Here is a 15,773-nt window from a genome sequence, read left to right as displayed (position 1 = left end):
CATGCCGTGTATATGATAGGTTGATACAAGCAACAAGCATAAGGCATGCAAGGCAATAAGGCATAAGGCAAGTATAAAACTATTGTATAAGAATAAAATAAATATAAAGCACTGCATCGATAGCTATAGAGTACACTAAATAAGATCACCATCAGCATAAACTAGGTAGTACAACTATGCAAATTACATGTGGTAAATCATAAATGGCAGCAGCAGCATTACTATGTGTGTTGCACCTACCTTGGTTTACTTCCACACCCTCCACATGGGGAGTGCTTTGAGGGTCAGAGGTCATCTCTGTAGACTCATCTGTTTGGGTGTCACCTGCCTCAGAGGAGACCAAAGCTTCAGGGCATCCATGCAGCCTTTTCTTCATGAGGGCAACCTAATTTCAAAAAGGGGTTTTCAGTTCACGCCAGTATACATTCTCACACTAGCACATATATATATATATACATATAACACACATATAAACACACACTTGAGTCTGCAAGACAGTAATCATCTGGTCTTTTTCCTCTAGAGCAGCATCGAACTCCTCTTGCAGGTGCTTTTTGGCCTGCTGATCCATCTGCAGCTCCTGGCAAACACAGACACACAGACAAAGGTGCAACAGCATCAGCAGATTTGCTGCAAATAACTTTATAATCATCACAAGCTCATGACCGTCGTCACAGACATGAAAGAACTAAAGACATAAAGATTACCAAGAACAAAATCCAGTTTTGTGCTTCTATTCAGCTAAAGATAAAAGAATTGTAGGAGGAAAATGACAGCGAGTGAGTGTGCGATCATACTTCTCTGAGTTCCCCTATTCTCCGTAGTGCTTTGTCTTGACTCTGACTGAGAATAGTCTGTGGCAGAAAGAAGATAAACATCTCTTAAGATTAACAAGACACACAAATTATATAGACCAAATGGTAATTATGTGTAATTATATTTCATGTGCCATAACAAATTCTCAAATATGTCAAGTCAAAATTAGAATTTATTATTATTATTACCATTATTTAAGAATTACCTGTGTTTTCTCTTTATCTCTCTGCACTGTTCTGTAGGCTGTTACCAGCTGGTGGACATAAGAGACAGAACAAAAAAAAAAATGTGGGTAAATTTCACTGTAATACTTAACATGCCCTTTCTGGTACAACAAAAATTAATTGTTATTTAAATGGATAGGGGCAGCTGTTACAACCTTACAATATTAATGTGTACATTATGACCTTTCATCTATAGAAGTTAAAATAGAAACAGAACACAAGACCCATCTCCCTGCATATAAATAACAAAAACATTACTTGCCTTGATATAACCCTGAATAAATAACACCTTAGACATTTTATATCACAAGATTTTGCAAGACATGACCTTACACTAACATTTATTTCAGACAGACTTTTGCCAATACCTCAGAGTATTTCCCTCTATAATTTGCAAGGCTCTTTTCCACCCTATGCAGCCGATATACGAGTTGTTCTTTAGACAGAGCCTCTGCATTTCCAAGAGCATCTTCAGCTTCACTCTCAATGTCAGATGGAGGGTCAAAGGCAGGGGCTCCCGAGGTTTCATTCTCCCCCAGAGGAGTGAGAGATTCCCGTGATGCGCTACGGACCAGGCTGTCCCTGGAGCCAGAGCGGAAAAGCCCCTCGGCACGTCCCGAAACCCGAAAGAGAGACTCGACTGAGGACACCCTCTGCTGCAGCTTCTGTGCCAGAGACTGTGACTCCTCTCTCTGAATGAGATGGAGGAGATAGTGAGAGAGCTTCTATAATCGTATATAATCAAACAATTAAAATGCCATCAGCATATATAGGAAACTGCCCTCACTTCATAATAGAGAGGTAAAATGCATATCAATTGTATATACATTTTCATCTACCATTGTCCAAAACTTTATATGGCTCCTATGGTGAGCAAATTGTTGTGCTACTTGCCAAGGGAGAGGCAGCTCCATCTCCATTCACACTTCCACTGGGAGTACTGACTGCTCCTTTAGTGATGTTCTGAACAGGAGAGAAATGAAGAATTGATCAGTGGAAAAAAGGTTTTATGACTAGGTTCGGTTAGTATACTATTAATCCAGCTGGATGCACCCTGATTACTCTAGATGCAATATTAGTATTGCAATGAGTAATGCAAGGGCCTCTGGCTACTCCCACATGCAGTCTGAGCGCCAAGAAAGTGAGCACTGCATTAAAGACAACACACCAGTTACAGTGGTCACAGAGTAACCACAATGTCACAAAACTGCTCCAATTAGACGATTAGAATTAGAACGATCAGAAGACTTGCAGAGGTTGAGCTGGGGGACAAAAAAAAGAAAAGAAAAAAATCTTCACACTCATCTCTCAATGACAAATGCTACTTAAGGGAGTCCAGTTAGATTAATTATGCAAGTACAATGATCAGTAGTGTGTGAGTAGATGCACAAAATCCCTCACTACATTCCACTCTATACACCGAATTTAACCTAGACAAGATATTCTACAGAGCAAGCTCATGTCTGGGGAAAAAAAAAAAACACCCACATCCCCCTGGCACATTTAATATATACTGTATATAAGATGTTAGCCCCAAATGTTTAGTGCAAAAAATATATATAAATACATCAGAAAATATTAAAACAGTGCATCAGAGATCTCAGGTTTGAAGTTGGCTTTGACAAAAACACGCAACTGTGAGTGCATATCTAATGAGAAAAGAAATTCAACTGCGAGACTCCCTGTTCCCACAGCAAGGCTGACATTTACATGCCTGCCTTAAATGATTTTCAAAGTACATATTACACCAAGATTCTCTCATGGGAAAACTTGAGAGAGAGAAAATCCCCCAATTTCATTACTATCAGAGTTACTATCATATTGTAGCTATCAAAACAGATTTAAGCCAGGCATAAACCTGAAGAACCAAAGGCAATCCTGTAAACAACTTGAGATGCATTACAGCAATCACAGAATATCACAAACTAAATTTCCAAACTGCACAAATCCAATGACACAGATAACTGTTTGTCTAAAAGGGTGATGGAAGAAGAATTCCATAAAAACTGACATACTGATCCATCTTGTGTTACGGAAAAATGTCCAGGTCCATTTGTTGCAATGAAAACATAGTTAAACCATCTATTCCAAGGTCTTTAACCGAGGACTATAAAATGGCCATGACTTCAGTTTAATCACCAGTACTCTTGGTTCCTGGTACCAAATGTACAACTGTGTCAGGGATATGCATGGGACCAAAAAACTAACAGATGGTGGAAATGGTCATTCACAAAGCACTCAAAAAGTCCAAGACTAAACAGGAAATGACAGAACAGTATGGTTTTAATAAGAAAGACTGTCACTACTAGTAAACTGCATGGATGGTATTCATATGGCTGTAAAAAAAAGCAATGCTGAGTTGATATCTGCCTAAATTAGTACATTTTAAATGTCAGAAAGGTCCTGTTTGAAGTGTTAAATTGTGTGATGAATAACAGATATATGTATTCAATACACAGACATGTGTTATGACCAGGGTTGCCAGATTTGTGCGACCAAGTCAGCAGTTTGCCTGAATAGTGCATTTACCTTGGTACTAAAACGGTGCTGTATTATTAAACATGGATATAAATAAAGAATATATATGAGAATTAATGTAAACAGCAGCAAACTGTTTCACAAAAGCTTGTGCTTTGATGTTCATGTCGTGCAGATCATACTGCAGTGAAAATGCAAAAACATACATTTCAAAACTCTGGAAACAAAAGTGATAAGCAGCCCAATTAAGATAGATTTCTTTTTACAGCTCTTTCTATACCGACAACCTCTTCTGGCTAGAAAAAGTAAAACTGCTGATCAGTCAAAAGAGCCTCCTTAAGTATGACAATAACAAATGTATTATTTATTTCAAGCTCCACAAGGACATTGTCTGGCAAATGAAGAAGCTCTCAGACAAGAAAAGCTTCTAATGGGAAAACAGCAAATATTCAGCTACTCATTACTATGGAAAATATGTGTAGGTACTATACTTTGGGGGAGAAAAAACAAAGCATAAAAGGATCTGCCATTCCCTGAGGTATCAAAAACAAACAATTTAGGAAGGATAATCAAAGTGGAAAGCACACACAAGCAACCGTCAATTCATAAAAAACACCACTACAAGGATTTAGATGCAAGAATTAAGGGTGAAATGCCTTTGAGTTATGCAAGAGAGGAAAAAAAAAATTAGAGGAAAAATGACAGAAGGCTGCAAGCAGGTGATGACTGGAAATACAGAAACATTCTTTAGGTCAAACCTTCAAAGGCATTGCATTAAAAGGGTGAGGCAGGTAGAAGCAGCAGGTTTACTGAGGTTTAGTTGGGGTTGTCGGGTGGGCAGGAGGAGGCGATGTGTGAGGATGAACTCACCGCACTAGGCACCTGGGCTGCTTTGGGTCGATTTGAATGGTCCAGAGCAAAGATAGTATATTCAGAGAGAAAAGCAGGCTCTGCTATCATCCCAGCCAGCAGCTGACCAACCCCCCCACACACAAAAAATAAATAAATCAGACAAGTGCATTAATGATTGGGGCAGGCAGTGAAGTGGGGCATGGGAGACACAGAGCCATGACAAAACATCACCATGAGTAAGAGCATGAAGATGAAAAATAAGAACAGAAGAAATAAGAGAAAGAGAAATGAAACAGTGAAACCCGCACGTTCTCAGTGTTTACAATGTTTGATGTCTCATTTCGTATATTCTAATTTGGAAACGGTTTTCTTTTTTAGTTTGCATTGTGATCAATCCAACTGACCCTTGGATGTTATAAGCTTGTGCAATATAATCATTTTATAGATATACCTACATGACATTAAACTAGCATAATATCCCCCCCCCCAATAAACACCACAGATGAGCCAATCAATATATGAATCTGGAATGGACATTTGATAGACAAACATACTTTCCCATAAGTTAGAAATCCTTCTGCACTGTTACCTCTCATAACTCTCTCTTACTCCAATATTTATACCCATTAGCCATAATATTAAAACATTAAAAGATGAAGTGAATAACATTCATTATCTCGTTATAATTTCAACTGTCAGGGGGTGAGATATAACAGGCAGCAAGCGAACAGTCAGTTCTCAAAGTTAAAGGATTGGAAGCTGAAAATATTGGGCAAGCTTAGGGATATGAACGACTGTGACCAAATTGCTATGGCTAGATGGCTGGGTCTGAGAATGAACAAAACCACAGATCTGTTGCTGCAGGGGTGTTCCTGGTATGCAGTGGTTAGAATCTAGCCAAAGTGGTCCAAAGAAGGATAACTGGTAAACCAGTGACAGGGTCATGTGTGCCCAAAGCTGTTGCTGATGGAGTGGACATGGAGTGAACATGGAGTGGACACTGATGCACATGGAGTGCGAATGCTAGCCTATCGGGTATGATCCTAGAAAAGAGCTACTGTAGCCCAGGTTGCTGGCTATGGCAAGTTTTTGGCAAGCACAAGGGGGACCAACACAATATTAGGCAGGTGGAAGTTAGGGCTGAGCTGGCAGTCTGTGTGTGTGTGTGTGTGTGCGCACACTCAATACTGAGCACGACATTTAGAAGCTTGTGAAAAGTGTAAAATTAGTATGCTTTCAAAGATATTACTATTTTATATTTATCAGTTAACCACATAATTGTGTCAAATGTAAGAAAAGCTACATCAAAATCAATATTTGCTGTGACCACAATTTACCTTTGAAATTGCATCAATTCTTCTAGATACACTTACCAACAGTCAGGAATTTTGAAGGCATATAGTACAGTGCGTGATTATTATATATAGATATGAAGGTTGAAACACAATCATTACCTGTAACAAAAACAGCCGTGTAGTAGAACTGCATGAGTGAAAGCCATGCTCAACTAACATGGTGATTAGATTTTTCAAAAGTGGTTTTCATGGAACATTTGAGGCCAAAAAGCCCTACCTCACACATATGAGGCAACTCAACTATGCACAAAAGCACAAGAACTGGGGTGTAGAACAATAGCAGCAAGTGTTATAGACTAAGGATGCGTGTCTGCAGGCAACAATGAATCATGGTGGAGGTCTTTGCAAGCTTGAGGCTGCATTTCTGCAAATGGAATTTGGGATTTGGTTAGAGTTAATGGTCTTCTTAATGTATAAAAACCAAGGGAGATCATTATTCACACTTACGCAATATACGCGCGTGTCGAACTGAGCACAAGGTGCGGGGAGATGAACCGCAACATCATGCATACAAAGCATCGTAGCTACCAGCTAATCAGCAGCTAGGTAAAACTGTTAATGATTGGCTACTATATTGATATTTTGTTGATTTTGCTTTTATATTTATATTACTAAATTAATAAACTTTTTTTCTTAATTTTTCTTAATAATTTCACCTTAAAAGCATGAAAATGTATAAATTGCCACAAAATTAGCCGTAAACACTTTTGCAGGACTTTGCAAGGATTTCGCGGGTCTGCGAAAAATCCACGGATGCAAATTAGTTAGGTTCCAATGAAAATTTCATGGATCAGTGAAGCCGCGAATCGTGAGATGCGAATCTGCAAGGTATTACTGTACAATGAAGCTGGGATAAAAGATCAGAATTTCAGCTTTCATTTCCAGATATTTACATTCTGATGTGCGATATAACAAGACACTGGTCAAAGAACAGGTCGGTCAAAGAAAACAAGAGCAGGTGTTGACAGAAACATTGTGAGAGCTGTGAAGAAAAACCAGAAAAATCACTATCAAATTCCACAGGGCAGGAGAGAAGACTTCAAGACCAGAAATCTAGAGGATATATCACAAAATGGAAACCGCTCAACAGCGGTAAGAATCAGAAAGTCAGATTGGAAATCACAAAGAAATACACAGATGAGCCATAATATTTCTGGAAGTGATGAAAAGGCCAAAATTTGGCGGAAGAAATGATCTGTCCATGAACTAAAATTGGCCAACGATCTCACTGGCTAAGCACGGTCATGGTAGTGTCAAGGCTTAAGCTTTCATGGCTGCTTCTGTCACAGGTTCACTAATCATTATCAACAATGTAACTAATGATGGTAGCAGTAGAATTAATTCAGAAGTCTACAGAAACATTCTGTTTGCCTGTTTAAATAGAAATGCATCCGATCTAACCGAGAATTTTATTAAGCAGCAAGACAATGACCCAAAACACATTGCCAGCACAACAAAGCACAACTGAATGTTTTGAACTGGCAAAGTCAATCAACTGACAGACCTTAACCCAATCGAGCTGTGTTTCACCTGCTGAAGATAGTAACCCTTCCAAAACAAACAAGAGATGCAGAAAAAGCCTAGACAATTATCTCAAAAGAAGAACAGTTTGGTGGTGTCATTGGTCCCTGTGTTAATGTGGTTACTGCAACGGATATGCAGACCAAATATTAAGTGTTATTTACTTTAAAACTGTAAAATCTGTTCCAATACAATGCAATCAGATGTGACATGTTCTATACGGTTTAATCTAGATGTAAATATCAGTATATCTAAATCAAATGATGATCTATTATCTCATATCGATATATATATATATATATATATATATTTTTTTTTTTTTTTTTTTTTTTTTTTTTTTTTTACCTCAAACCAAAATTAATGCAGCAGAAATGCTTGTTTTCTAGTCTTCTTTTAGGACACTGGCTCTCTATGATTAAATTCTTTACGATAGTTATTTTAAATGCTAAACTGTGAGCAGGAAATAATCAATACTGCACAAGCTCAATGTGAAATATCTGTATGCATACTGAGTCTAGGAAATCATAGAGACATCAAAAAAGGTAAACCTGCTGAGAAAGTAGAAATGCTGATTTAACATGGTACTGAATTTTTCTGGAAACCTTCAGAGGGAAAAAAAATCAGAAACCTAAGAAAATGCAGTATGGCTGAGACCTCAGCTTAACATTACACTCTTTATACACAGTTACACAAATACATATTGTATTTATATTTTTATGGCAAATGCTGTCGGCTGAGGTAAGATTTCAGTATTTTCTTCATTTTGATATTAGACCTGATAAATTAGCTTTTAGGTCCATGCTGGAATATAACTCGATCTACCAGAGCATAATGTTCCACCTCATCATCACTATCACCACATTCCAAAGACAAAAAATATTACACAATATTATCCTCGGCATCATACAATTTTAAAATTTAATTGACTATTAGGCAAGCATATGTTATGACCATAACCAAAATGATCAAATATCTGTAGAACACAGACGCATCACTGTTGTTACCAAGACTCATCATTAAAGTGACCATATAGCAAAACCCAGGCTGTAGGTTTGAATAGCACAGAGTGTACAACAAGTAGTGAAGACGTAACCATTATGTCCTAGGTTTTGAGAGTAAATAGAGTCACTGTGACAGGATAGGGCTAGAACTACAGCCTGAAGGAAGGTAAACCTGCATGAACATTTAGGCAAACTTTTAGGTGGTGTTCATAGTGTAGGATGAGAAAATTGTCTCTGAAAGTTCAAGTGGAGTTAGTATTAAATCTTACATAATTTTTAAAGAAAAAAAAGGAAAACAGATCTGCAATTTGTTACCTCTCTGTCACGTGAGGAGGAAGGAGCATCCTGGTGTAGTAATGGCGATTTACCTTGCTTCTCACCTGAACTCACCTAGGTAGGGACAATCATACAAATATTACATTACATTTCTTACTAAGTATCAGTACTGGGACCGAAATCAGCCTGAAACATGGAATTGGATTTATACCCATTATGGATATGGATATATGGAGTCATTCAAATGACCTTGTTTTATAAAGTAAACACCAAGGCTTTCCATACTGAGTCAACAACAAGTAACTTCCTTTAAGAACAGGATTTACTCTAAAGTTCACTGAATCATAATGACACCATAAGTATGTTGATCTGGTAAAACCTGTAGGATATGGCAGTGACAAACAGTCCAGAGGTACGTAAAATTAAAACCAGAATTGAGGTTTTTGGCAAATAAAATACTTGACTTAAGAAAACTAATCTCTAACCTTGCATTGCAAAAAAAAAAAAAAACCCTGTGTTCTTGATATTCCAAAAAAAAAGTATATCACTATAATTCAGTCCAGGTGAGCTTATCAATAGGTCTGAAAACAACATAAATCTGCTTTTCTCTCCCAGTGAATATCAGGACTGAATCAAATTGCTGAATAGCACAATGGCTCATAATTAAGACTTTGTGGCGTTCATGTGCGATGTTTCTGACATGATCTGAACATATCAAGAGAAAAGTAACTGCACACTGTATATAGATTACAGTTTAGGTTCTGTATTCTGTATGTATTCATTCTCATAGGTATATTTTAGAAAATGTCCAAATTAGATCATGTGGAGAGTTTTCCACTCTGCCACACATATGTTACGACATAACTGCTGACCACTGTCATTAGGAGCAGTTTATCTATCTATCATCACCTTGCCATTAGCTTGTTCGGCTTGTTTAACATGAGGATCAATAAAACCGAACCTGACATTAAAAAAGAGGCGTGCTATATAAGGAAGTGGAGTTGTGCGTACAAGGATTTTGATTGGCTGCCTAAACCCAATCCTGCGCTCCGATTGGTTAATAGTTCATAATCACAAGAGGTCCGGCGTCGAAATACGGAATCTGTTCGGGAATACGGGTGTGGAAAAATAACGATGCGATGACAATACACTCATTCAGCCTAAAAAGACCTTTAAAAGTGCAGGTACCCGCGGCAGACTCAACAAAACCCCGAAGATTTAATGCACGACTTGTTCCTTTAAATGTCATATGACAGGCTTCAGGTCATAACACAGCGTCGCTAGTAACCCTGACTGCTAAAGACAGTGTATGTTCACAAATAAACACGTTTTCCTGTTACTGAAACGACTCAGCATGGCTAAATAGAACAGAAACAGTGCTGTGATTGTGACACACATGAAAGGATGAAGATAAAGTTAGTTATCAGATCAGCTAGCAGTATAACCTGAGTGGGTTAGCTAAGCTCACTACTAACCTGGGCCTGTTGTGGTGACAGGACATTCCTTTGTGGTGACTGTTCTTCATTAATTTTCTGCTTCAGTTTCTTAAACATGGCTGCCAAGAGTATGTGTAACTTCCCAGAGTTTTTATTTTGATGATATTTTTTGTCTGGATCTGCATCCAGCTTACAGTATCGGTGGCTCTGTTATGTCGCTTCTCATTTCGCAGGTAAGATGAACACTGCGCAGATGCCGACGTGGAGCAAGACAAGCAGCTACGGCAGCTCGCGAGGCTCAAACAACACGGCGAAACGGCAAGGGTTAAGGCGAAAGGAAACGAAGTGATCGAGTGTCTTGATATGTTTTTTTGTCTTTAGATTTTGTTTTCTGTTGAAAAACTATTGTTTATCTTAATATAATACAGGAATCAAACATATATTTTTATATAGTTGCATGTATCTGGGCTTCTTAATGTACATTTCTATGGATTTACTAGACGCTTGCAGTGGAGGTGCTTGAAAGAAATAACATGACTTAATTGATGCAACATTGCATGAAAAGTTGTGGACAGCGTCAACCAAGAAGATGACCCTGCCAGAAATCTTGAAGTGATATATATGCATGGACATTTGTTTTGATATTGTTTTATTATAGTTATAAAATTGTCATGACTCATATATTACACATTTACCGTGTACATATTATACACTGTTTTAGTGACACAAAATATTTTAGATCAAATCATGTACATAGGTTTATATTTTAATAATTTTCAATACTGAGAAAATATCAAGCCTTAAGCCAACTACTTAATATATACAGATTTTTCCTTAGTGTAAACTGTTCATATATTTTTACACAGTGAAAGAAAATAAATGTATAAAATGTTAGTTACTCTTAGATGGTGTTTTTTTCCCCTGTGATTTCTATTTATTTTGTTCATGATGAGTTTTGGAAAAATCAAAGGTGTGCCATTTGGTCAGCTTTGTTCATGTTGGTGTTGATTTCACGACTAGAAAAATCATATTCAATTTAATATTCATCCTAAAGTTTTTTTTACCTTTGGACAATAAATTTTAAAACATTATTTTTCCACTGAGCTAGTGTGCTATTAACAATCCAGCAATATTACAGTGTAGTTAGGTGGAAAAGCATCAAGTTAAAAAAAAAAGAAAGAAAAAGTGTAGTCCTGTTGATATTCAATAAGTAATCCTGAAGCACACTGGACACCAGACAGGAACTCACCCTAAATGGCACACCAGCCTAAGACCAGCGGCACACCATGGACATTTGTTTACACCTAGAAGTAATTATAGTATTGCCTCTAGCAAATATACCATCATTGAAAAGATGGAGGAAACTGGAGAACCCACAAAACCTACACAGACACAGAGAGAACATATGAAACTCCACACATAGACAGTAACCTTGGTGTTGTGAAGACAACAGTGCTACCAATAGAGTTATACTGGTTTTAAAATGTATTCAATTAAGTAAATTGTCTTAATGTGGAAGAATAAACTGATCATGAAAAGGTTTTAAGCAGTCAACTACAACATACAAAGAACAATATGTGTGATTATGGCCTAGATGTGTGTAATTTGTGCTCAAATTCAAATTTCATTGGTCACAAACACAACCATACAAAGTACAACATGCAGTGAATTGCTTTTTTTGACTGTCATTTGACTTAAATAAAAAAAAGAATAAGAAATGAAGTTTTCAATAGAAATAGTATTCATCTATATGGGTAGGAAAGGGAAAATATGCAAAAAAAAGTTTTAAATATAATATCTGAATACAGATCAGCTGCAAAAACAGTATGACAGTATTTCAAATAAAGTACTCAATATGGACACGTCCCAGTCAACATAACCTATCATGATAAAGAGCACAAAGGGCACGCATCAAAATAAAGCACACACTAATAAAGATACTGTACAAACAGAAGATGCCAGAGAAATCGAGATGAGATTAGAGGTGTGCATCAGAACCAAAATGCAAATTCTGATATGAAGGTATATCATGCTGGCATTGATAATTGTTGTGTCTTTAATTAGAATACACAGAGATACAGCATTCAGAGCTTTTAACAAATAAAGAATGCACATCTGATTAAAAAAGAAAAAAAATAAATGCATTTGAATTAATTTATATACATCTGTTTAGAGCACATTAACTGTTTGCTTTCAATAATGTGTTCTCATTTGGTTACTTGCCTAATACATATGTCATTAATATACTGACAATAATACAATTCTAATAGCATAAGAAAATTCTAAGAAGCAAACTGTAAAAGAAAAAATCCTGTGTTATACATAAGTGCTTACGATTGAGGACTACTGCTTCCTGCCTGCTCAGCTGGATTGTTGCTGTATGTGCTTTTCCATTACTCTAGATGTCACTATGATCTATCTGTGCAATCCTCTGCAATAAACAGTTTCCTTTGGCCTCCAATCAGGTACAAATTAAGTCAGTAGCATGTCTTAGAACAGTATTATTGTATTCAGGGTATATATCAGACACAATCCAAACAAAGTAAATCATTTTTAATGATTTTTAATTTAGTAAATCATATATAAATCTTATATATATTATATATATATATATTTAATAATAGTCTTATTTAGATGAAGGCTGCTGGGGCAGGATGGAGTTGTTTCTATTGGACAAACTGATTCCTATTGATCCTACTGATGTAACTGATGCTGACATTAATAAAATCCTTTGGCTGACTCACCACTGACTGTTGGTTTTATGTGTATTCCGTGTCTGGAAGGCAGTGTCAGGTATCATTCTTTCCAAGTTTCCTTTCTTTTCTCTTTTTTCAGTCATACTCAGAGGGTCTTATTATCAATTTGTTGACTGTGTAATTCTGATTAATTTATGCTAATATATCTGCAAACATGCATGTTATTTTGGTGCAAGTTTTTTTTCTTTTATTATCACTATTTTTGCATTTTTTTCATAGCAACTTATACAGAAAATCAAGTATATACAGTCATCTACGGAAGTATTAGAAAAATAATTATAAAAAAACCTTTTTTGTGTGTTTTTTATATTAAAGGAAAGCTCTGTGTTGCATACTTCAGAGATGTCAGTTCTAATTATTTTTTAGACATTAAGTTTTGATAAAAAAAGAAATACTATTTTTTCATCCCATTTTCTCCCCAATTTTTCCCCTGCCAATTTCCAACCAACAGTCTCTCCCCATCATCTAGCAGCTACCAACCAGAGAGGGTGAAGATTAAAATGTGCATCATCCAAGATACATGAAGTCAGCCAGCTGTATACTTTTTTTTGTTGAACTGCTGCTCATACAGCATAACACATTTGGAAGAAACATACTTATACATAAGCATAGAGAAACCAATGAATGCCTAGGGTTGTTGTGATTGACTAGGTAGATAGTAACACCATCTCTCCCACCCAGAGGGTATGGCCAAATTTGTTTTGACTCCAAGCCATGGATGGCTGTAACATCATCAGCATTTAAAATTGGGAGCCCAAAATACTGTTTTTCTTGTGACAATATTTTTTTTGATGGCACATTAAAATGGCACATTGTTCCCTCATTTTTAAATGGAAATTTGTATCACTGAGTGCAATGTTTAAATCATTTCTCCCAAAGGGTGTCAGTCACTGACATTGTAAATATCATTCTTTGTTAAATATGACAATAACCTTCCTGAAAAAGAATCTCCCATTAAGGTTTAAAAAATGGCCTCTAAATGGCCTTTGTTCCAAAATATCCTTACACACCCACACAGCATTCTCAGTCTTGGCATGAGGCAGTCTTATGGAGAAAATTACCATTTTTTCCTCATTGAATGCCTGATTTGAATCTGCTCAGGGTTTCAAAACAGATAGTGGTTGTGAGATCAACTGAAAAGAGCAAGACTGTGAAACAATTAATCATTTTGCCTATAAACTAGGCAGAAAAATTGTTACAATAATCTCTGCTTGTAGATAATGTTCATATTGTACCTTACTAATACACCTAAGCACATTTTTCAAATAAACTAGAACTTGAAGAGCTTGCCTTGTCTATATTTGTTTATATATATATATATATATATATATATATATATATATATATATATATATATATATATATATATATATATATATATATATATTTCTACTGGAATAAGAGTATATATATACTCTTATTCCAGTAGAAATTATTTTTAATGTTAGATATAGAGACAGGGTAAGTGTTCATATTTTTATATATGACTTAATTTGTACATAATGGATTAAAATCCTAACCACTTTTGCGTTGCAGTTTTATATTTCATAAACATCATCTGAGATCTGTGATCTGGTTATTGCTCATTTTATATATTCATATATTTTGTTCTCATTAACATGGAAGACTGTTAAAGAAATTTTTGGTCAAATTTCCTTTTTTTACTAGACTTTCTTGTTTCATTTTAATTTAGGATCCTTTTTGTTTCACAAATTTCGTTTAATAATTCATGACTATAATGCAGTAAATGTCATGTCTATGCTGACTTGTGGAGACCAGTACAGAGAGTGACGATATAAAGCACTTCCAGGGGCCATTGTAAGTGGGGGAACTGTGTACATAGGGCACTAGGATGTAATTAGCTCCCAAAGATCCTGAAATTATTATTATCTTACAGTTGTGAACTTGCATGTATAACATCTGTCCCAATTTGACAAGCTCTGGCACATGTCTGTATACAAACATCCAATTAGCACAGTATACACACAATTTGCATAATTTGATTGGCTGTCTAGGAAGTGATTCCAATTATTATTTATATGAGAGTGGACTGAAATTAGGATACCATACTATAGGATACCAAAGAAAAGAGAAGAGAAGGAGAAGAACAGGAAAGTGACATGAACTCTTTTCTTTTCAAAAAAGAACAAGTAAGAAGCAAATTGTTTGAGGCAATGGTGACATAATATGCTGATGTTGTCTAAATAGATGCTTGCTGCATGGTACTTTGCATTTCCATACATGAGGAATAGCTTGTTTCCAAGCTGGTGATAAGCACATTTATCTCACTTTACACACAGAAGAAACAGATGTATTTTTTTCAAGCTTGAGACAAATCTTTAAAGATAAAATTTTAGCAAATACAAAAAACAATATGTAAATGATGTTTGTACAGACGTGCTTTTGAACAAAGGCAAAGTGCTGTTTGCAGGTGGTCTGTATTTTGTACTGTTAAATATTTAGAAAGAATTGAAATGTCTCTTTTGTTAGAGGGTCCTTTTCTAAGGGGATACTTAAGCTGCTCTATTTATATTTAGGTATACCACAATTCATACACAAATGTGATTCAGAGTGCTGCATTATGTCATAACAGCAGCACTGAGATGGATGTAAGTGCAGGTTAGTATGCTTTATTAAACTCAGGCAGAATAACTGAAAACATGACGCTATCAAAATCCAAAAACAGACACAGGTCAGGCAAACAGGATATCAGCTGGACAGTGAAACAAAAAATAGACAAAGGCAGCATCAGAACCAGGCTTGCTATAGACAGAACACAAGCAAAACTGAATGCATATATCTCGACATGGCAGAAACTGAAAATTACATTTATAGCATTTGTGACACCCTTATCCAGAGCAACATCTCATTTAATACAACTGAGCAGTTGACGGTTAAGGGCCTTGCTCAATGTACAGTAGTCTGATATTTGTGCAATGATAAATGTCTTTCTGATCTTCTTGTACATCATGATAGTCTTTATTTTTGGTCATTTAATAGATACTCACAGATATTTACAAGTCAATTTCCAGCAGCCCCAAGCTGCCACTGTTAGCTC

General features: G+C 36.2%; 1 protein-coding gene across 1 annotated transcript in view; it reads right to left on the bottom strand.

The window, feature by feature from the left end:
* Positions 1-10,232, bottom strand: part of golga4 (golgin A4) — a 30,227-nt gene extending 19,995 nt beyond the window's left edge. The window contains exons 1-9 of the mRNA XM_058381566.1: positions 9,999-10,232; positions 8,563-8,637; positions 4,389-4,490; positions 1,935-2,003; positions 1,409-1,732; positions 1,022-1,069; positions 798-854; positions 482-580; positions 241-385 (exon numbers count right to left, since the gene is read on the bottom strand). Coding sequence (XP_058237549.1) covers positions 241-385; positions 482-580; positions 798-854; positions 1,022-1,069; positions 1,409-1,732; positions 1,935-2,003; positions 4,389-4,490; positions 8,563-8,637; positions 9,999-10,076 — 997 coding nt within the window. The 5' untranslated portion in view covers positions 10,077-10,232. The remainder of the gene's footprint in view (positions 1-240; positions 386-481; positions 581-797; positions 855-1,021; positions 1,070-1,408; positions 1,733-1,934; positions 2,004-4,388; positions 4,491-8,562; positions 8,638-9,998) is intronic.
* Between the last annotated feature and the right edge of the window lie 5,541 nt (positions 10,233-15,773).

This window comes from Hemibagrus wyckioides, linkage group LG03 (assembly GCF_019097595.1).
Source record: "Hemibagrus wyckioides isolate EC202008001 linkage group LG03, SWU_Hwy_1.0, whole genome shotgun sequence".
Taxonomy (NCBI): Eukaryota; Metazoa; Chordata; class Actinopteri; order Siluriformes; family Bagridae; genus Hemibagrus; species Hemibagrus wyckioides.
This window is presented reverse-complemented; position numbering and strand designations above follow the sequence as displayed.